This window comes from Notechis scutatus, chromosome 5, assembly GCF_049901735.1.
Source record: "Notechis scutatus isolate UNSWTSFEM ecotype Mainland chromosome 5, rNotScu1.2, whole genome shotgun sequence".
NCBI classification, from domain to species: Eukaryota; Metazoa; Chordata; class Lepidosauria; order Squamata; family Elapidae; genus Notechis; species Notechis scutatus.
The window spans coordinates 107,095,919-107,120,001 of NC_142013.1; the positions used below are offsets into that span (position 1 = coordinate 107,095,919).

The following is a 24,083-nucleotide window of genomic DNA, read 5'->3' on the forward strand; positions in this document are numbered from 1 at the left end:
ATATGTCCAAGACTCCAATGTGGAGAATTGGAGAAGTAGAAGCAAGGTCCCCATCCCAAGCTTGACTGACTCTTACTGGGGTTGTATGCTGCTCCATGGATATAAAAGAGGATGATTTTGACATGTCTTGACTTGGGAAAGACTAAGTTGTTGTCTACTTGTGTACAATGATGCAGAAATAATATTGCAAGCCATTTATCCCATAACACTGTCAAATGGTTTAATAAGACTGTATTACTATTATTCTTCTCATTTTTCCTATTACCTATCTCTTCCCACTTATGACTATAACCATGTTGCTTGTATCTTCATGATTTATATTGTTTTATTTGTTTTCCTAGTATGTTTTGATTGCTTATTAGTAACCTATGTATGATTTGATTGCTTATTAGTAACTTATGTCTATCACTGTGTTGTATCTTATGATTCTTGATGAAAGTATTTTATTTTTTCTTATGTACACTGAGAGCATATATACCAAAGACAAATTCCTTGTGTGTCCAATCACACTTGGCCAATAAAGAATTCTATTCTATTCTATTCTATTCTATTCTATTCTATTCTATTCTATTCTATTCTATTCTATTCTATTCTATTCTATTCTATTCTATTCTATTCTATTATGGTTTAGATAATATCTAGAGCTGCTTTCATAACATGGGTCTTGACAGTATGTAAATTTTCTTCCACACCCTAGCTACTCAGTACTTACCATGTGTTTTTGTTGCTAATTGTTTCAGAACTATTTATTCATTTAGCACTGAAAATAATTTACATTTGACAGTGTGGAAGAAATAGTTTTCTTCTTGCTCTTCTTAAAACACGATGTGGCATTCCAAGCAGTAAGTGTGTTGCAGGAGAGGCATCTCGTACATTTAATCCTGCCTCCTCACTTTTACAGCCACTATAACTGGACTGAAAACTTCAAGATGACCTTTACATGATACCAAAGAGGTATAGGAAATTCTAATTGCTTGATTCCATTTAGTGGCTGAATTGATTTTTGCAGCTCAAATTTGGTAACCTTAACCTTCCTTTCTCATGAAAAAAGGAATCAGGTTGCTGTGTATTTTATTATTATTATTATCATTCTTGTCACCCCAAAGAACCAAACAAATGCTGACATTCTGATCTAGTGGATATGTGCTTGATTTAATAGGAGTAGCAACAAGCAAGATAATTACTGATCAAGAAATGCAAGAGCTGAATAAATTATCACACAGTTAGCAGCAACATAGTTATTTGCTGCTTTGTGCTGGTTGACTTAAACCTTGGAAGTTGACCCTGGATACCTCAGAGAACAGATGCCCAATTTATCAAGAACGTGTAAAATAAGATCATAAATGAAACTTGTGTTGACTCAGAAATACCAGCTGAATGCTTTGCCACATCTCGGACATTGTGCTTGTTTGATCCTACCCACCCATGTGGAAATAATTTATTTTTCAAAGGGACATGGAGTATTCTAACGAACATATTACTACTACAGGTGTGCAGTCAAATAACCTGTGAAGTATATGAGTAGGGTAAGAGGAGCTTTTCATCACCCAAACCTGCTCAGATTCAAATCTGTTCTGCAGAACTAGAACACCTGATAAGTTCCAGAGAGACAAGGCTTTCTTAGTGTTAATGATCCATTACACAAGGCTGGATCTTAGCTCCCTCAAACACCTGTAACATAGAAAAATGACTGAATAATATCTAGTGGCTCAAAAAACAACAATTTTTATGATTGTTTTCTTCCTGTTATCTTTGACCAGGTATTGTTGTTTAAATGCTTCACCGCTGTAGGGAAAAGATTAAGATATGATGTAGATTATCTGTGTCACAATTTTTATCTTGTAATGGTATTATGTGAGGATGTCCCAAATGGGACAGAGTTAGGATTTCCACCTTTCTGCAAATGGTGGGGATTTAAAAGCAAAACAAATATATTCAGCCTGTTGAAGCTTGACTTACCGATTTTTTTTTCTGGCTAGTTCCATTTTAAAAATTGAAACAGTACCATTGTAATTCTGAAGTTTACATTTCAGAAGACTCTGGGGCAGGGGTGGGATTCAAATAATGTAACAACTGGTTTGCCCAGGATCAGGTTGTTTTTCATGGGAGGCATGGCCCATCTTCTTCTGGCTCTGCCACACATGGGGGACAAGCTTCTGCAATGGCCAACCTGACCCTGGGTGAACTGGTTGTTAAATTATCCCCCCCACCCTGCTATCAAAGTGGATCCTGAATGCTGCACTGCAATGGAGAAATGGGCAATGGAGCAGCTGGCATGAGGGGTGGAGGAGGAGCAGGGAGAAGAAAGAGGGAAAACGGCCTTCTTCTTCCCTGGCTGCTCTGTTGCCCATTTCTCTATTGCAGCACAGTGTCCAGGATTCACTTTGATAGTAGGGGATGGGTAATTTAACAACTGGTTCACTTGAACCGGTGTGAACTGGCTGAATCCCACCACCACTATGGGTCCATTTTTTTTAAAAAAAAAAGGAGCCTGGTAGCCACGGTGGAGGGTCCATCCAAAGTCATCAACAGCAAGATGAGATTTCATTAAAATGACGCAACTTGTTGATGTCACTGCACATGTATATAAAAAAGCCAGGGATTACATGACAGAGATATGAGACTGGTGCATTACTTGCCCTGCCTGCAGATGCATGTGATCCACCCCTTGATTCATTAGACCACACTGCCTTTTGAAAATGGAGGGAATGTGCAATGTCTCTCTTCTTCCAATGTGCAAAAGTGGATCATCAGATCACTTAGTAGTAAAATGTGTGTTAGGGCTGCCTTGAAAGGCATGACATGCAACTTTTCTGTGCCAGTAATCTTTAGCCAGTCATTCCTATTTGCAAAATATATCATCATTTGATTGCAATCTGGAAATTCCCTGGGTTTTCCTTTTATCACTAGAAAGAGCCTTTTTTTTGGCTCAAATATCTTCATGTTAATATATTTAAAAAGCAACGAAGATTACAGATGGAAAATAACCTCCTTCCATCCAAGAAAAAAATTCCATATCCTGTTCCCATAGATTAAGTTAATGCTGCAGCAATGGGTTTTTATCTGCCAAAATGCCAAACGGGTCAGGCATCTGGGTCAAAGCAATTGCAGTTGGAAATCTCTTCAAACAGAGGATATCTGCAAAGGGACTTCAATCAATAGTGACACCAAGATAACTTTTGAGGTTGGTAGGAAAGGGATGGAAATCTGTACCCTGTAGGTAGCCCAGTGAGAGGTCAGCAGCAAGTCACATTGCTAGGGCATGACCAGGAACTTCAACAACATGCTGTAAAGAAGGCACTCCAATGTCAACTGCAAGTGTTAAGGAGAACTGGTTGGGCTCTAAGGCAAACATCTTAGGGAAACTCTCAATCAGTTAAAGAGCTAATAGATTCATTTGATGGATCTAAAACTCCTTCTGGTGCCCTGAATTTGCAAGCTGGTCTTGGGGAGGTGTGGCAGCCATGAAAAATCAAGACAATTTCTCTGGTATGAATAATTTGTATCAGAACTATCAAATTTTCCATCCAGAATCCAAAAAATCATGGGATGCTGGCAAAGACAATTGCTACCTTTCCTTGGTGCCATCTAATAGTTTGTGACCAATTCTGGCTGATGTGTCTGCTTCCTCATATAGCTATACTGTCTCCTATCTATTTGTCTGTCTTTGCGTCTGTTTGTCTTAATCCATCTATCTATTCATTATTCATCCATCCATCCATCCATCCCTGTTTCTATTTGTATTATTTCTATTTCTGTTATTTCTATTTGTATTATTTCTATTTCTATTTCTAATCTATCTATCTGTCTTTCTTTCTGTCTGTCCGTCTATCTGTCCATCATCTATCTATCTATGTATCTATCTATGTATCTATCTATCTATCTATCTATCTATCTATCTATCTATCTATCTATCTATCATCCACCATATCTATAACTATCTATCTCAATCTATCTCTATCTATCATCTATCTGTCTGTCTGTCTGTCTGTCTGTGTCTGTCTGTCTGTCTGTCTGTCTATCATCTATCTATCTATCTATCTATCTATCTATCTATCTATCTATCTATCTATCTATCTATCATCTACCATATCTATAACTATCCATCTCTATCTCTATATCTATCATCAATCAATAATTCTGTCTGTCTGTCTGTCTGTCTGTCTATCTATCTATCTATCTATCTATCTATCCATCCATCCATCCATCCATCCATCCATCCATCCATCCATCACTATCTATATCTCTATCTATCTATCTATCTATCTATCTATCTATCTATCTATCTATCTATCTATCTATCTATCTATCTATCATCTATCTATCTATCTATCCATCCATCCATCCATCCATCCATCCATCCATCCATCCATCCATCCATCACTATCTATATCTGTCTGTCTGTCTATCTATCTATCTATCTATCTATCTATCTATCTATCTATCTATCTATCTATCATCTACGATATCTATAACAATCTCTATATCTGTCTGTCTGTCTGTCTGTCTGTCTGTCTGTCTGTCTGTCTGTCTGTCTATCTATCTACCATCTACCATATTTATAACTATCTATCTCTATCTCTATCATCAATCTATCTGTCTGTCTGTCTGTCTACCAACTACGATATCTATAACTATCTATCTCTATCTATCATCTATCTATCTATCTATCTATCTATCTATCTATCTATCTATCTATCTATCTATCTATCTATCTATCTATCATCTATTTCCATTTCTCTAAACAAATGCCCTAGTTCCTCTATGAACACCCTGCTGATCCTACAGAAAACTTTGACCAGATATGATATTTAAAAAATAGACATAAAGTGAAAACCTGATTAGAAATACAGTTGTATAAAGGGTAGATAATATATCCAGCATTTATAGGAAGTGTATGATCTAAAGACACTGATATTTTGAATCCTCAACTAAAGAAACCTTCAGAAAAATAAACTTTTCCTAGACCCTTAGATTTGTTATCTCCAGAAGAATATGCTCTTACTCATGAAAAATCCGCCATCAATTGACTGGTCAAATGTTATCTTATTGTTCTTTCGTCAAGATTCTGAGGCATTTAACACCAAGAAGAAAGACTGTCACAGGTTCAATAAGCTGCTAAAACATCTTGACTATGAAAGATAAATAGTGTCCTAATTAAGTGAATAGTAATCCAACACATCAGGGGCTCTGCTTTCATTGCAAATATATAAAATTGTAGAAGGTTTATTTCATTCTCCTTCATGCTTTTTTTTTTTTTTAAAAAAAGAAATCTGAAATCTGGATTCATTGCGCTAACGGTCTCCCCAGCATTTGCTTCTTCAGTTAAAAAAACAACAACTCAGGTAAAATCCATGCTAAGATGTGAATGTTGCAGATCGATAAAGATACCCGTGTCTCTCTTCTTCTTGAACTATGAAGTCTGTCTAAATAATCTTATACACTGGAGGGTAGACTGCTGTTTTGGGTAGGCAAGTGCTGCAGTTTTTGGACCATTGCCACTGTCAACGGTTGCCTTTTCATCTGTGACCAAAGAATCAGATTCATGGGAGACACTTGTAAAAAATGTAATCCCAACATATTTGCAAAGAAAGGTTTTGCAGAATGCAGCTCGGTTGCTCCTCTGATAGTTTTTCAAGGTGACTGCTTGCCTGCCTGCCTCTGTATATATATACTGTATATATACTGTATATATAGCCGTGCATTTTACTTGAAAATTGAAATATAGAAAAAGGGCAGCTGTATATTTCCTTCTTTGGCTCTCATACATTTTTAACAAAGTGTTCACTTAATACAGAAGATTTCAATGAACCAAGATTAATTCCCTCCTCCCACCCCCCCCCCAAAAAAAATGAAGGAAGCTGCACTGTGCAGACGTTTGAAAGGGCTTTTTTCCCACTTTGCTGGGAAGGTAAAGCAGAGATTTGGTAAGAATGACAAAACAAAGCAACAGAACTGAGAGGCTGCACCGTTTCATTTTGCTTTGCCAGTCGAAGATTCTGTATATGTGCAGAAGGCTGTGCTTGGGAAACAACAGGGCCAATTGAGACAGAAGATCCCAAAAAAGAAGAAACTTGACTCTGGACAGAAGAAATGCCAGGTGTGTTGTGGTTCGCCAGCAGCAGATGTGGATGGCAGAGGTCTCTTGATAGTGAGGACTTGGACGAGGGGCCTGTGTGTGATGCAGGGATGGGGCCAGGACTATTGGGGGGGGATGTGCTGTCTTCAGAGCTTGTGGAGTCTGTCAGCAGAGACGCAGAAGACCCTGGGGAACCTGTGCCCAGTGCGCGTGCACACAGGGATCTTGAAGGAAAGAGCAGCTGAAGCAGCAAGGGCGACTCGGGAGTAAGGCTGGAAGGTGATGGCCCCTCCCATAAGGGATAAAAACCAGCCCTTGGGAGGTGTTCTTTGCAGGAAGCAAAGAAGTTCTTTAGACTCATAGTCCTCATTGAAGTCCTACTTACTCCCATTTGTATTTTAAACTTCTGTCGGTGGATATTTAATCCATAATCAGTCATTAATCTTCTGTTCTTGGCAGCCTTTTGCGACTTTGAAAGGGCTTGCTTTTGATATCAGACATTTAAGTGTACATGTCTCTTGGCTGGGAATGCACTGAATTCCCAGCACCACATTAAGAAAAGTTTGCTTTTATACACAATTTGTGTCTGTTTAATTTGAACAAGGCTTGGGTCAGAACAAGGTGATGACAGGTCACAACAAGGCCTGACATTGGAGAAGAGAGAGAACAAAAGATAGACCAGAAAAGGAAATATTTGATTTGGTTCAGGATCTGATTTTCTTCAGGAGTAAAAAAACAAAAAGAAACAAAACAAAACTTGATTAAATTAGCCACATTCAAACAACAACAAACCCTTCAGATTTTCCCAACATGTCTGTATCAGCCTGTTGTTTGGCTCCTAAAATGGAAGATCTTTTATTTAAAAAAGAGTGTCTGGCCTATTACATTGTCAATATTGGCCATAAGCATATCTGAATATGCAAGGACTCAAATTCAGACTTTAATTAACATTTAAAGCTATTCACCTTGTTGAAAGAATCTTTCAGTTTTCTTTCTGTTCCAATCCCATTTAAAAACAAAAACAGCCTCTCTGAAGTTTCTTCAGTTTCATTTAAAACAAAATTATGACAGCTGAGGTAAATTTAAACCAAGTAATGAACATAACAAAATTCTGATTCAACAACCTCTCAAGCTTTTTCTATATTAGTTATATATTTTTTCAAGGAAGGGTAGACAATGTCGGATCAACTAGGACTACTTCAAAAGACTTTGAATGCTTTGAGGTTATATTTCTCTAAAATTTATCTTTCCTACTTTTGAAAAGACAATGTTCTGGGATGCACCATTTTAAGACATCCATCCTCCCCCCGCCCCCAAGTGTCACTTCCCATCTCTAATCTTTTCTGGAAAGAGAATTCTCAGCAGGAAACATGAAGGTGCTTAAAACCTTGTTATTTCCAGCTTTGGTAGTTCCTTGCCTTTTTAAAGGGAAAGGAGAAATGGAGAAAAATCCAGTTTTCCCATAATTATATATTCACAATATATTCATACTGCAAAAAGTCAGAACAGAGCAGAACATGACAGGATAGGACTAGGACCAGGACTAAAGAATTGAATGGAATGGAATAGAAAATATGGAATAGGGATAGGATAAGATAGGATAGGATAGGATAGGATAGGATAGGATAGGACAGGACACCTGGTTAGATAATAGAAACAAAAGTAATACTGTAACTAATATGTGAATATGAATGTTGACAATGCTGTAATGTTGTAAAAAGTGTTTATGTGTTATAAATTGTTGGAAAATGCTTAACAAAAATATTTTTTTTTAAAAAAGGATAGGATAGAAATAGAGTACAATACAGAACAATACAATACAATACAATAAGCTCCAGTTGTAGATACAAACAACAAAGTCATACGGTCATAAGATACCAATAAGATAAGGTGGTAGAAAAGAGGCGAAGGAATAGTAATACAGCCATTGCTACTTGGGTAAATATCCTAAGTGTTGGATGTTCTATAGTGGCTTCCTGGGGGGGGGGGAGACATTTAAACAATTTATGTGCAGGATGTGAGGGGTCTCAGCTCTCTTTCTGACCCTTGCAATATACAGGTCCTTAATGGAAGGCAGGCTGATTGCAATTGTTTTTTTCTTGCTGTACCAATCCAAACAGTTATAGTACAAATGACAGAGTAATGTTGAACCATTATTGAAAGTTTTAACAAATTACTGTTTATTGGTGAACCTTTCTTGAAGGTTTTGGAGTTTTCTGATGGTGGTTTCTTAGGATGATGTGTCCTTTGGTCCTTTGCAATCATTCTCTTTAATTGAAACTTTCTATAAAATCATTTGTACGTGACAAATGTTTGATAGTGGCATCTAGATATATAGATCAGGCTAAAAAGAAGAAAAGAGAGGTATCAATTTCTTCATGAATACAACCAAAAGAGAGAAACCAAATATGATTAAAGTTATCTTTAATCAACTGATTATTCAAGATTCTTGTTTGACATGTTAGTTCTTTAGCCAATGCTATTTCCGAGCCTTTGAAATACCACTGATCCAGGGAAACATATACTATAGCTTTCAACGGTTTTGTAACAGAAAAATTGGCAGCTAACAACAAAAATAAAATCATTTACTTGTGTTACCCCATGTTATGTACCCTGGGAAAAAATTAACAATACAGCTAAACAAACATTAAATATAAAGACTACACTGAAACGTTTCCAGTTTCCACAAAAAATAAAAATAAAATGAATCAAAACAACTAAATGGCACATGATATATATTTTTTAAATAGGAGTGACAACTGACTGATGAGTCAAGATTTTGTGAAAGTTCGTGCATATATGTGTGAGTGCATATACTGTACAGCTCAACCAGATTCAGTAAAATAATGATAATTACCTGTAATGAACATGTAACTGCTTGACAAGTGACTTTATATATCTCCTGTTTAGAACTGGGAAAAAATATCAATGTTTAAAAGAAAGTTTAACCGGGCACCTTCCGTACTGTTGGAAGAAAAATCAAGTCCAATTCAAAGCCAGAAGAAAGATGCTGGAAATAAAATGGAGGCTGATTGGAAAGAAGGGTTCTGTTTATTGATGAGCACCAACAGCATGTAGTTCTGGAACAGCTGGAAAATTGGTTTGATGAATACATGGATTTTTTTATTGTTTTTTGTGACTTTGAACTGTTCTTGGGATTGTGCAATGAAGATGCTTTTGTGTCTCTTGCTATTTCAATGGTGGTGGGTTAATCCTATTATGTCCTAAAAGTCACGCCTTGTCCTTTTTAACCCCATCATCTGGAGCTGAAGGTGAATAGATTGGGCCAGTCTTTCTTAATGGGCACAAAATATGTATTTCTAAAGATTTCAGGCTTCTGCTGGTGGCTATTTCACTATGCAGGAAACTGGGGCTGCTTTCTGCCTTTAAAAGCATGTTTCTCCATTTCTCCTTTTGGCAAATGTACTATTTTGCCTCTTTTAATATTCCCCAAAATATTTCATTCTCTAGGAGGTGTGTGTGTGCATGATTACTTCTTACAGTATCTTGGCTCTAAAATATTTTTTTAACAAATCACATTTGGTTATTTTTATGCTGCTTTGTGTGTATATTTGTGTGGTGTGTGTGTGTAATAAAAAATCCACAATCATGTCAAAATGAGCAGCATTGACAATTAGTTAATTACATTAATTAAGAGTGTAATTCTATATAGTCTAACAATCCTCTTTCTTTCTTTTCTTCCAAACTTTTTGTTCTACATTGCAAACTTGGCTACATTGTATTACTAATTGGCCTTGGAGCTATGTGATTATTATTTTTATCTACGTCTATTGTCTAAAATCATACAAATAAACCAAACTGGGATTTGGGAACATGTATTTTTGTCCTATAAGCTCCCTTAATTGTGTGTGTGTGACACACACAGAGAGAGATAGAGAGAGAGGGAAGGAGGGAGAGAGGGAGGGAGAGAGAATGATGATGATTGTGATTCCACACAATATTAAGGAGGCCTCTGGTGGATAATGATGGCAAAATCCTTAGCTGAAATGCTAAGAAAAACAACACTAAACCAAATCTCAGATTCAGTTGTATGGAAGTAAAATTCCTGATTCCCTACCATCTCTCCTTTTCTATCTTGGATAGGGCTGCCCTTTCCAGTCTGCAATATTTGGAATGGCCACTTGAGGCCAGCAAAAATCTAATGATCCTAGTCCAATTTAATTAAGTCTTTAGTTCCGGCTTCTTCCTTTCCCGGTTCGAAGCCCCGCTTAGCTGTCAAAATTATTTTTTTATTTTTTTTCCTGTCCCTTTGTATTTTCGCTGCTCACTCTTCTTTTCTTAAAAGTTCAATGTTACCTTAATCCCGGGGTACTTTTTGTTTAGTTGTTTCACCCAATTGTCCCGGCTCAGATGTTATTCACCTCTTTCTTCACTCCTGCACAAATCTTAATCCAGCTGAGTCCTCCTCTTCGGTGTGGCCATTTTGGACCACCGCTTCTGTCATCTTTGGGGGGGAAAAAGACCAAGCCCAGGAGGAGAGATACAGCTCCCCTCAACCTGGCTTGCAGCTTCCCCTTACTCCACCACCCCTCCAAGGCAGCTTCAGCCCCTAATCGCAATGATCGGGGCTCTCCAACGAAAGAGCACGGACCATAGCCGCGGACAGTTGTGATCTATGGTCCGTCAGCGAGGAGGGCTCAACCCAGAAGTTCTGTAAGCCTGAATTTTGAAGTGGGATGATTGCTAATGCTGAACTTTGGACTCTTCACCAATCCCAAAGTAATTCTCCAACTTTTGAGCAACAAGGTGTCTGAAGCAGCAGGTTGAAAGGTGATTAGCCAGAAGCACCTTGTTAATTGCAGCCGAGAATTAATCAGTGGCAAAAGAGGCTTGCTTCTGGGGATAATAAAATGAGATAAAAGACAACTGTGCCTTTCCACTCATAGAACTTGAGCAGAACTTGACTGGTATAGATTATAATTTTGTATTCCACCTGCCTGTCTTGAGACAGGTTGACAGCTATTAAGAGGACAGAAACCAGGGGAAAAAAGACATTCTTTTAAGCACAAATATTTACTGAGGCATACTCTGCTTCCATGCTAAAGTATATGCCTTCAAAATCTTTTAATGGTAAGGCAGATGTTTTATATCACTTTGTAGAAAGTTAGCACCCACCCGTCCTAGAAGAATGAAATATTTTAGGAAATATTAACAAGACAGAATATTATATTTCTCCTAAAAAAGAAATGGGAATCTTAAGGGAGACAGAAATTCAGCCCCAGCTCCCTGCTCCCAGCAAGGATTTGGTGCCCATTAAGAAGGATTGGGCCAGCCTATCTACAGGACAAAAGACCTTCAGCTCCAGGGTGATGAGACATGACCCTCCAGGACATAATAGGATCAACCCATTTAGCATCAGGGCTCACTGCGTTGCAAAATCTCCTAAGGACATTACATCAGCCCAACTAAACTTATCAAACTTACATAAGTTCAACCAAACTTATCTCAGACAAACTCCTAGGATAGAAGTCTGACAGCAAACAATAGAATACATGCTTTTGCCAAAGGAACAGGAAGCTCAAGGGCAAGGCCCAAGAGAGGGTATAAATAACCCTTACTCTCCACTCCATGTGGTCAGGACCATGTGCTTGATGGTTCTTCTTTATTAAACCATCTTTCCAATCAGCCTCCATGTTTCCAGTGTCTTTCTCCCCATTTGGAACTGAACCAGATGGATAATTCTTCCAACAACTTCATCAACATTCGTACCATTGGATATATAAGCAGCTCAGATAAATAACCAGGCTTATTTGGCTGTCAGCTTTGAAATTCAGCTGCCACATATTTATTTTTAGAGAGTTAGAGGAGTTGAAAAGTTCAAGGTTATTCTGAGTGTTGTATTAAGAATTTCCAGTTGCAGTTAATTGGTTCTTGTGATTTATGAAATGTAGAAATGGGAGCAGAGAAGGGAGGAGAGAAGTTGGATTCTGTGTAACACGCGAAAAAGTTTTCACTTGGGAAATTGCTTTTGAACATGCCAGATCTGTTCCTAATAAATCAATTGGAGAGATAACGCCTCGGAGTGATTGATATCATGGATACTGTCTGGATGTTTGACATTGGCATTGATTAGAAAACAAATATTTTAGGAAGAGGGAGAGGAATGTTTTAGAATGCTTTTGTGGAGGAAGGAGAAGCAGATGAATGCAGTAATGAAATTAAAGCACCAGGAATTCATTTTCAAGCTGTACATGGAAAAGAAATGACTGCTTAAATTAGTAAATATGATTTGGTGTTCAGTTCCAATATGATGTACAACATATGTCCAATTGGGCTCCACTGAAAACAACTTTATATATATATAAAACAAATCCATGTATACTTCATGGTCCCAGTAAATAAATATGTTTATGTATTAATATCAATGAGCAAAATAAATACACATTCCCCTCTGAAGATTAATGTAAATACAGCTGCAGTAGAATCAAACATACATGCTTCTCTTTTATACTATATACTTTATGGTATTTGTTTTTGCATTGAGTATTATTTATGTATCTAATTTCAGTATAGATGCACAGAGTCTTTCAACTTTGAAAATATTAGAAGCAAGAATTAACAGCTACATTTTTTTCTTTATTTTATAAAAAGCTTTATAACAAAAAGTATCCACAATTTTAAGGGAAAAAGAGAGAGAAGCAAAGTAAAGAAACAACAATAACATCCATTAAGAGACAATAAGTTTACCTACATATTTGCCTGTCTGTCTCTCCATCCATTCACCAATCAATCAGTCTGTTTGTCAATCTATCCATCTACCTATCCATCCATCCACCTATCCATCCATCCATCTACCTATCCATCCATCTACCTATCCCTTCATCCATCCATCCATCCATTCATCCATCTACTTACCTATCTATCCATCCATCATCTATCTATCTATCTATCTATCTATCTATCTATCTATCTATCTATCTATCTATCTATCTATCTATCTATTTATCTAATCTATCATCCATCCATCCTGTGTATGTATGTATGTATGTATGTATGTATGTATGTATGTATGTATGTACATACTATGTATGTATGTGCTGTTGAGTTTTTGACTTCGGGAGTTTGCCTGGATAAATCCCTGCAGGTTTTTTGGTAATATTTTCAGAAGTGGCTTGCTCTTGTCTTCTTCTTCCTAGGTATAAAAGGGGACTATATAAAGGTCTTCCAGTTGGCTTTGTGCCTAAGGCAGGATCAGAATTCATGGCCTCCTGGTTTCTAGCCTAATGATTTAACCACTAAACCAAGCTGATTAACCAGAGAGTAGTGCTAAAATGAAATTAAAGTATAGTGTTACTATGATATAATGCAAGTTTTTTAGCTATGTGTTTTGACCAGCTATATGGACTTAAGAATCACCAGTGTAATTGTGATGCAGAATCATATTTTGCTTCAAATTTCTCAAATCTTTTCCATCCTTTTTGAGTCCTGGTGACTTCATGGATCTTCACGGAATGCAGTTTTCTTCAATGCTGCCACATGGACACAGGCTTGTCCTTCCTTTGAGGTGTTCTTTCAACTTCTCTGTCTTTCATAGCATCCTGGGATTTCCTGACATTTTCTCATCAAAGTACAAACTCAATTCAACTCTGCTTAAATAAATACATAAACTCTTCAAATCAGCCCAAATGAAAAGTATCAAATAATCAAGTCTGTTCCATATGACAGCTGGTGGCAGATGGCCTGGAGACAGGGGAATACTGTAGATTGATGAGAATTTGTCTGAATTTATGTATGTGTGATTATAATGTGAAATAACTGAAACACTTGGAGAGAAGAATGGACTTCCCTTAGAACTGGAATGGCAGTTTTGTGCGAGCAAAGAAAAGCATACATCCAAATGGGGCACACAGAACCTTTGTAGAGAAAGGTGAGAGGAAAAAAATAACATTGATAGAATGAACAATTGGCAGTCAAAATATTTGTTATCCAGAATCAAAAATTGTTGGAATGACTGTTTGGCTTTGGGTCCAAAATATACACAATTACTACATAGTTGAAGCTAACCCTAACATACTGTTAGCAATACATTTAATAAAAGAATAGAATAACAGGGACCTTGGAGGTCTTCTAGTCCAAACCCTGCTTAGGCAGGAAACCCTACACCATTTCAGACGAATGGTTATCCAATCTCTTTTTTTCCAGTGTTGGAGCATTTACAACTTCTGGAGGCAAGTTGTTCCACTGATTAATTGTTCTGTCAGGAAATTTCTCCTTAGTTTTAAGTTGCTTCTCTCCTTGATGAGTTTCCACCCGTTGCTTCTTGTCCTACCCTCAGGTGCTTTGGAGAATAGCTTGACTCCCTCTTCTTTGTGGCAGCCCCTGAGATATTGGAAACACTGCTATTGTGTCACCTCTAGTCCTTTCTTTTCATCAAACTAGAATACCCACTTCCTGCAACCGTTCATCATATGTTTTAGCCTCCAGGTCCCTAATCATCTCTGTTGCTCTTCTCTGCACTCTTTCTAGAGTCTCAACATATTTTTTACATCATGGTGATCAAAACCAATAATTTATTTTAATAAATAAATGATGGTTACTGCTATTGTTTTTGAGATGTGGCCCAACTCAGAGATGTAGAAAAATGGAGGAACGGAACAAATAACAGATCTGTTTAAAGCAATTTGTTGTGGTCATATCTCTGATAATTTGTGCAAATAATGCATTTTTGTTCTCCAATAATAATTATTTATACAAAGATGTTAAACAATTCCAAGCTAACCCTTGTAAACTTAGAAACTGGTCAGGGAGATAAATTTGTATCACTTAATTCTGCCTCAGAATTAAGCATCTTAGATCTCAGTGGCTGCAAGGAAGGGTAACAAACTCAATGAGAGCTAAATCTCTCTGAGACTAATTTTACATGGTTTAAAGGACTGTGAGCAGATTTTCATCCCTACCATAATGGCTTATGTTTCAGTTAAAGATCATTCTAAAAGAGACATCAGCAGTTATATGAAGCTGAGATTCATTTTGTCTGTTTCTGAAGGACTCATGACAACTAGGAAGCCTCTAGATGCTGAAGGATCACACAAGTTTCAATGCATTGCATTCATACAACATTGATGCACAACAATGTTGTGTTCCAATATTTGAAGTGTTCAATGTGCTCAAATATTGAAGTGTTCTGATAGTTGAGGAGCTACCACAAAGAAGAGGAGGGTCAACCTATTTTTCAAAGCACCAAAAGGCAAGATGAGAAACAAGGGATGGAAACTAACCAAGGAGAGAAGCAACCTAGAACTAAGGAGAAATTTCCTAATGGTGAGAGCAATCAACCAATGGCCTAGAGATGGAGCTCTCACCTCACAATCAGGAGGCTGTGAATTGGACCCTAGGTAGAGGCCAATATTTGGAATGGGACTCTCCTGCTTCTGCAGGGGGCTGGACTACATGACCTCCAAGGTCCCTTCCAACTCTGTTATTCTATGAAGTTGTGGGTGCTCCGTCATTGGAAGCTTTCAGAATGATACAGTCATTTATCTGAAATGCTATACGGTCTCCTTCTCGAGCAGGAGTTTGGATTAGAAGACCTCCAACTCCATTGTTCTCTGTTTAACATTGATACTATTTCTTGAAATATGCCCGTCTAGTGGGGCACTTGGTCTCTGTCTCTCTATATGAGCCACTTGGTCAGTCTCTCTCTCTCTCTCCATCTCTCTCCCTCTCCCCCTTTCTCTCTCTGTACACATATGTGTGGTTATTTCTGAATAGGTAAGATTTAATCCTTGGCAAATCATTCTGTTTTGGGTCAGCAAGTTAGGGTTTTGTATTACTGTATGGGGAAGAAAATGAGAAAACCCAATTAAAAGCAAATTGCTGTTGTCAGCAGAAAAGAAAATAATCAGCATTTAACCTATAGACTAACCTTTGGAAATGTTAACAATATGCTGGAGGTAGTCCTTTATACCAGCTGTTTCTTCCCTTTTTTTTCATGAAATACCTGTAGCACTTTGATTATAACATTGAGGATAGATTAATAAAGGATCTCTTTTTTTTTCTTTTTTCCCTGCCATTGAAGCTCACAAATAGAAAGCTTGAAAGTGCAGAGGTGTTTGAAAAATGCAGGGAGCTTCTGGTCCCAACTGTTTGCATACTTTTATGGCATTTTATTTCATTTATGTTAATCCAGGCCCAGTGTGTTCTCAGGGGTTATGATAGCAGAATCAAATAAATGAGAAGGAAAGGAAAATGACAACATTAAAAACTCCAGAGGCATTACAACATTCAATAAACTGCATCTTTAATATAAACTTCTTTAAAATCTATGACATTCAAGGTGGAATCCTATTCTTGCTTCTCTGAAAGCAACTCCAGCTGAACTGTTTGTGTTCGAAGAGATGCAGGGTTCCATAGGATTGTATTTCTAGTTCATAGTAGATGAGAGTGTGAACTATAAAAACCTGCTCACAGCTTTTCCTGTAAATAATACTTTGCTTTATTTGAACTGAAAGTGCTAAGAAGAAATTAGCATGAGCCATGGTGGCGCAGTGGTGAGAGTGCATTACTGCAGGCTACTTTTGCTGACTGTCGGCTGCCTGCAATTTGGCAGTTTGAATCTCACCAGGTTCAAAGTTGACTCAGCCTTCCATCCTTCTAAGGTCGGAAAAATGAGGGCCCAAATTGTTGGGGGTGATATGCTGACTTTGTAAACCGCTTAGAGAGGGCTGTAAAGCAGTATATAATTCTAAGTACTAGGGCTATTGCTATTTCCACAGAAGGAAAGGAAGTGACAAGCCAGGCAACAATAGATTTATTGGAATCTGAGGTTCTTGAGAAATTGTTGATAATATGGCTTAGCAAGATCTCAGCTCTCTTCTAGATGTCTTTGGCTGATATCATTTATCTGTCCCTGGAAACATGACTAATTGTTAGCTGTGCTGGGAGCTAGCAATATGAAAATTGAAGAGTTCCTTGGTGCTCCCTGAGCATGATTGTTTCATTACCCAAATAGGTAACAACATCAACACTACTGCTGATGTTATATAGTTTGGCTCATGAAACATCTGTAAGAAAGCAACCAAGCTCAAGGACTCCTCATTTCAATCCTGAGCTATAAATAATTTCCTTTATCGAGAATATCAAATGTCTCAGGTTCTTTTGCCCTTTGAGTAGATGTAGAGAGGACTGAACATGGCAGGAGTGATTTAAATTATGTAAAATTCTGTGATTTTAAATATAAACTGCAGTTTCATGGTAAAATAGATAAGGTATAAGCATAGAGGTCCAGATGATGCTACTTCCTTGGGTAAACCTATTCAAATCTAGCTTCTGTGAGATCATTCCTGGTTGATAACAAAAAGACAAGCCTCTAACAGTTGGCTTCCATCTTCTGATTAATTGGATTTTTGCTGCTCAGGTGTGGCAGTCCTAATTCCATGTTTGGCTCTTCAAGGAGATGTTGAACGACTATTTATGTGCTTGTGCTTGTTGAGCAGGGAATAAAATGTACAGACATTTGGTATGCCTAAACTCATTAGCTTGACAATGAAGGGTTTTTTTTTTCTTTTAATTTGCTATGGTTTGTTTACATGATAAACATTGGAAAACAGAAGGAAAAATAATAGTTAGGTATGTTTGCCACCTTGAGTTATTTATAAAAAATATTTACAAAGGTGGGATAAAAAATATTTTAAAAAATCACCAGTGCAACCCTAAACATTACTTTATTTGTCCCCAAATAATGAATCCTATGTTTTAAAGATGAAAAATGGAAGTGGGGGGAAGGGTTAATTGGGTAGTGTGAAGTTTTGCAAATGTCATTTTGGTTTTGCTTGTATTATTATTATCATTTGTAGCACCGTAGTCAGCCAGATGTTCAGATCTATTATTACTCTTTGCATTGTTTCTTAAACACAGGCTTCCTGGTGATTTGTTAACAGATTTAACAGATAATCAGAGTTCGAAGGGACCTTGTAGGTCATCTAGTCCAACCCCCCCCCCCAAGCAGGAGACCCTACACCATTTCTGACAAATGGCAGTCCAATCTCTTCTTGAAAGTCTCCAGTGATGGCACTCCCGCAACTTCCGAGGGCAAGCTGTTCCATTGGTGGATTGTTCTCACTGTCAGAAAGTTTCTCCTCATTTCCAGGTTAAATCTCTCCTTGTTCAGTTTCCATTCCTTGTCTGGCCTACAGGCGCTTTAGAAAATAGCTTGACCCCTTCCTCCCTGTGGCAGCCCCTCAAATATTGGAAGACCGCTATCATGTCTCTCCTGGTCCTTCTCTTTACTAGACTAACCAAGCCCAGTTCCCGCAACCGTTCGTTGTATGTTTTAGCCTCCAGTCCCCTAATCATCCTGGTTGCTCTTCTCTGTACTTCTTCTAGAGTCTCAACATCTTTTTTATAATGTGGTGACCAAAATTGGATGCGGTACTCTAGATGTGGTCTTACTAAGGCTTTATAGAGTGGTATTAGTACCTCACTTGATCTTGATTGTATCCCTCTGTTATTACAATTTAGGATTGCATTAATACAAAATTGTTAATTTTGGAGCTTCCAATAAATGAGTAATGTCCTTCCAAGGAACTTTTTTTTTTAATAAAGAGCAATAAGTTATCTGTAGATAACTAAAGAAAGCAGCTTTTTTAAAATGACCCTATAATCCCTGGCTTCAGGATGAGGTCACAGTAACTGAATTAAGCTGAGCATTTACTGGCCAGATGCCTTACCTGATGCCTACATGGAGTTCACAGCAGATATTTTCTCTTTGCACCCTGATAGAGAAACATCGGTTGCTGCCTAGGATTGAACTCTCAACCTTCCAAGTGGGAGGCAAGCACCTTCATTTTTAGGCCACTGTGTCACTTATATAAAGAAAGCAACCTACTTCAGAGAAAACAGGAAAGTTAAGACTTGTTTTAGAATGGGGGAAGGGTTGTGGTAATCATTCCATTTAAAGCAGTGATATATTCGGAATCTCATGAGAAATTTCAGTAGGGGTGGAAAATGGAAGGCTAAGTCACTTGAGATGAATGCATTTCACTGCCCCATCCCATCTTTCCTGGTTAAATCAATAACTCATCTGCAGTTTCACTCCATTGAGAAATATGCAGAGAAAGAACGGGAAGTTTGTGCCTGTGGAAACAGGCCAAGACCTTTTATCAGAATTCTGGGCTAAGCTAGTATTTCCATGAGAGTTTTCTGAAAGTGTACAAATAATTTTGCATTACATTCCCACTGAAGTGGCTGCACTTTTGACACTGTACTCTCTCTCTCTCTCTCTCTCTCTCTCTCTCTCTCTCTCTCTCTCTCTCTCTCTCTCTCTCTCACACACACACACACACACACACACACACACATTTAACTTCCCTTGTCTTCCTTTTCTCCCTGCCTTTCTGCACTAAGCAGTGCCACTTTTCTCAGATCAACTCTTGATATTTACACATTATTTTTCTGACAATTTATATACAGTAAAATGATTCCAGACAGTTCTCTGTTGTTGTTTTTTCCCAAAGGGAATGTCCCTTTTTTTCCTCCAGATTGTGTCTGCTTAAGCATTCTAGGTCAACCCTTCTGCAGTCTTGGACTGCTTCCTCTTCAGATTATTATATATTTCTGTAAATAGATAAAACAGCCCATTTGAGAGGAAGAACGAATGAACAGTCTGGGAGAACTTTGCTCTACTTTGCACATTTTAAGTAAAGCAAGTTTATGCAAAGATAGGGCTTTTGCACTAGCGTTGTAGCATTCCTAGTGGGAACCTTGTATTTGGGCCATCAGGTCCAACACAAACAGACACAAATATGATGCAAACATGAATGCATCTCTGGAAGAAGGCTCTGTTTGAATATAATCATGAGCAGAGTTCATGATCTCCCTTGATAATTGACTCCATTAGCACATTGCTTTTAGCATCAGGAATTGTTTTCTTAGCATTCATCCAGAAAACAGCAAGGGTTTCTAAATAATGTGTGCTTGAGAGAAGACTTGGCTTTTTATGACAGGAAACATTGAAGATTGCTCCTCTTTTGTACACTCATTCTTTGCTTTGGGTTTTTTTTTTTAAATGTACTGGTTGAACCATTGAATTATTATGATGATGATCGCTGTGCGTGTGATTCTCTTGGTGTGTCTAACTGTGATATTGTTTCAAATTCTAACTTCTTTCTTCTTCTTCTTCTTTTCCTATACCTGTTCCTTCTCTCCTTGCCTCGCCCACACCTCTTTGCAGATGGACCTCTTGGCCCCCGAGGATTGGCCGAAGCTACAGAAATGTGTACCCAAGAATGTCTTGTGCTGGGCCATTCAGACAACTGTTGGATGCCTCCTGCCTTGGGTTCATACCCCCAGCCCAAATCTCCACTCTCCACCTTTGCACCACAGAAGGAATGGGTGAAGAAAGACAAACTGGTGAATGGACACACGTTGACCAGGACCTGGAAAGAAGATAGCAACAGAAACCAATTCAGTGACCGAAAGCAATTTGGCTCTGGAGAAGGGCATTTCAACCCTGGCAATCACATGACAGACATTCCTTTGGCTAACTTGAAGTCCTATAAACATGCAACAGGAACCATGGAGAGTCCAAAGGAAAACCAGCTATAAGGAATGGTTTCTTTGCAGCAGGGACTTTAGCCTAGTTAGACTTGCTAATACTGTGTGTGTGTGTGTGTCAGAGCTTTATGTACTGGGTAGACCTCTAGAACTATGCGTCACATAGCTGAGATATGCATAACTGTGGGATAGCTCCATTGAACTACAATGCAACAGCATTTCTACTAGTTGTGTGGTTTTGTTACATAGATATAATCAAACTCTTACAGAGATTCTCTCCAGTTGGCAAATATCCTGGTTTCTTTTCTTTTTTTCTTTTTCTTTTCAATTTATTGGGGATAATGGGGTGGGGCTGTTAATTAGCTTTTTTTTAAAAAAGATATTTTTTATTTTTACCCTGGACTGCTGCTGTAAACAGTAGAAAAGTATATTGGAAGAATGAGAAGAAAAAGAAAATATGGTGTGTATGTCTGTGCGAGTGAGTGAGTGAGTGAGTAAGTGAGTGAGTGAGTGAGTGAAAGAGAGAGAGAGAAATGAATTGCAATTCTTAGAAAGTATATCCAATTAGAAAATTGTGTTATTGTCGCCATTGAACCTGTGCTGGGACTGCTATACTTGACATCTTTGCTGAAACAAAACAACTAAAACTGCAGACATTAAACCTACTGTGCTATTAACAACGTTAGTGGACACTTGTTAAGTCAATCAGTGTTCAAGTACTTGTAAATAGAACAAATTATTACTAATAACTTTTGTGTACTTATAACGTTCACCTAAAAATACTGTAGCATAATTCTGTGTTTCACGGTTATTATTATTATTATTTTTTTAATTTTGGTCCCCTACTTTATTTCATTCCTTCCTTTTCTTTAAAAGAAAAGAAAATGTTTGTTTTGGTGATGGTGTTTCGTGTTAAATAATCTGTCTGACACACCATGTTCCAAGGAACTCAAAACACTTGTGTTAAAATAAACAGAGCAAATGAGGGGATGGGTGGGGGGATATTTTGGTTTCACTTTTTTTCCTAATTATAAAAGAAAATCCTATTTGCTAGTTCTAGGCTATAAATACACTTGAAACAAGAGCTTTGAGATTTTAGCCACAATAATAATAATAACAATAATAATAACAACAACAACAATAATAATAATAATAATAATAATATATTATTATTATTATTATTATTATTATTATTATTATTATTATTATTATTATTATTATTACTAACATTCTGATTTGGAATCTAAAGAGGAGCAACGAGTGTCATCATTTGTGATAGCAGCTGGATGGGTGACTTTGACAGCAAAGTTGCAGGATGTTGGCTGCATATTCACACTGATGTTGATCAAAATTAGTGGAGGGTTATTTGCTATGGACACAGTCTATTAAGAGGGTTGGCTGTGTGAGCCCCAATGAAATTAGGGAAAGGTATTCAAGAACCTACGTATCTTCATGGGTCTTGGGCAGTCAAATTTCCAAGGTAATTGTGCCATGCAGCACCCACCTCTGGCAGTTGCTTTCTTTACACTTGGGTGAAATATGGTTTTTACTTCGGACAGTTCCTACTGCTGAAATGGCACCAATTGTGTTGATCATCTTCTGCCTTGATGTTGTAGTAACACAAGTGTTTTTAGATCATAGCCACAAAAATATTTAATGTGTTGTGCCTTCATAATGTAACCAAGCATTCTCCTGGTAGGGTAGTTGGGGGAAAAAATGAAAGAGCTAAGTCTCTAATTCTTGCTGTTTAACTGTTTGTTCTCATCGTTGGTCAATGCCTGGCAGATAACCAGTTTCACGGTCACTTGAAAAGGAACCAACAAAGTGACTCTAATGTAATAAGATCTCAGTTGCATGTCTAACAAATCCTAATCAACAATCTTAGGCTTTTTGTTTTCTTAAGGCATGACAAAAAAAATTAAACAAATAGCATGCAACATAGGGGAGAAATCGTCCTTAAAGGGAAAAATTATTTTGTGCCACAGTTAAACATTAGTCTTCAAATAAACTCAGACAATAAAAGTTGAAAATATCAGTGGTTAATTTCTTTTTACCAACAACAGCAATGACAAAAACAATTGAAGTTGTGTTGTATATAACAGTTCTCGTTTTCTTTCCTCCACAGTATAAGAGCATATAATGGGCTAGGGGTGCATTGCTTATTACGGTACTTATGTCCGTTTGTGAGGGGTGTTTGATGACTTTGACTGAATAAATATCTAAACAGTTTTCCTTGTTACTGCTTTGCCAGTTCAACGTTATTTACAGTTATTCAGCTCTTGCAATAAATGTTCTGAATTCCTGATTGTCTTGTGGGAGTTTTTAGCCTTTATGAAATCATTGATGGGGGAAAGAAATAACAACAAAAAAAGTAATAGTCCTTGCGTGCCCATAAATCTAAGTCCAGCCCACCTTGAATGCCTTCCTTATCTCCCACTCATTTCTCTTGACTGTTAGTTAGTCAGATTCTTGTAGAGACCTTAAACTTGCAATAAATCTTAATACTCACTTGAACTTCCTGAATCTCCTGATTTCCCTGGTATTTAATACAGCCCCTTCCACCCAAATTGGCAAAGTTGAAATTGGCAAAGATTGAGAATATTGAAGTCTCTAGAGAAAGGTTAGGATAATGCAGTTGTCATAACCTTATGAGTGACAATAGCCTTTCAAAGCAGAATGAAAAGCAAGATAGCAGACATGGACTGAACCTTAATTCACCTTTGACAGTGTAGAGTGAGTAACCCAGGGAAAGTTTTAGGTTTACAAACATATTTTTAAGGCCAGTGACTTAACCTCTCCTTGTCTTTATCATGACATACGCTCTGGGAAACCTACAGTATGAGTGCTGCTAATGGTGGCATTCCAGTCTTCAATTTTACAATTTTCCTTCCTAAATTGTCACACATTGGACCTTTCCCTTACCTAAATACACAGCATGTTGCTGTCCAAAAATCCAATGAAACAGTCACTGTTAGCCAAACAAAGATATCAATTAAATTTAGCACTAAAATAGCAGGTACAAAACAGTCCCAGTTGAATTTAAATTTAGTTCCAAGCAACTTAATCCAAATCAAAGATAATAGAAATATTAGTTAAACATGCCAAGAAAATTATGGTGATGCAGACAGTTGAAGTTATGCTTCAATGTCAGGATTGTTTTATTATTATTTAAACAAGTGAAAGTTTGTGTCCAATAGAGAGGCATAATTACTTGAGAGAATGGATTTCTTAAAGACATGGCATTCTTATTGATTTTTTAATGAAGAGCAGTATGATGCTGAAGTCAATATGAACCCCCAAACATATAATATTTTTGAAGTGTGAACCTCTAAAAACTATTAAGCAGACTGAAGACTGAATAACAGATAACAGAGTGACAGAGTTGGAAGGGACCTTGTAGGTCATCTAGTTCAACCCTCCATGCAAGCAGGAAACCCTACATAATTTGTGACAGATGGCAGTCCAATCTCTTCTTGAAAGCCTCCAGTGA

General features: G+C 37.5%; 1 protein-coding gene across 2 annotated transcripts in view; it reads left to right on the top strand.

The window, feature by feature from the left end:
* Positions 1-22,900, top strand: part of PCDH9 (protocadherin 9) — an 819,791-nt gene extending 796,891 nt beyond the window's left edge. For both annotated transcript variants that reach the window (XM_087967439.1, XM_087967440.1), the window contains exon 4: positions 20,271-22,900. In XM_087967439.1, the coding sequence (XP_087823565.1) occupies positions 20,271-20,644 (374 nt within the window). In that variant the 3' untranslated portion in view covers positions 20,645-22,900. The remainder of the gene's footprint in view (positions 1-20,270) is intronic.
* The last annotated feature ends 1,183 nt before the right edge of the window (positions 22,901-24,083 follow it).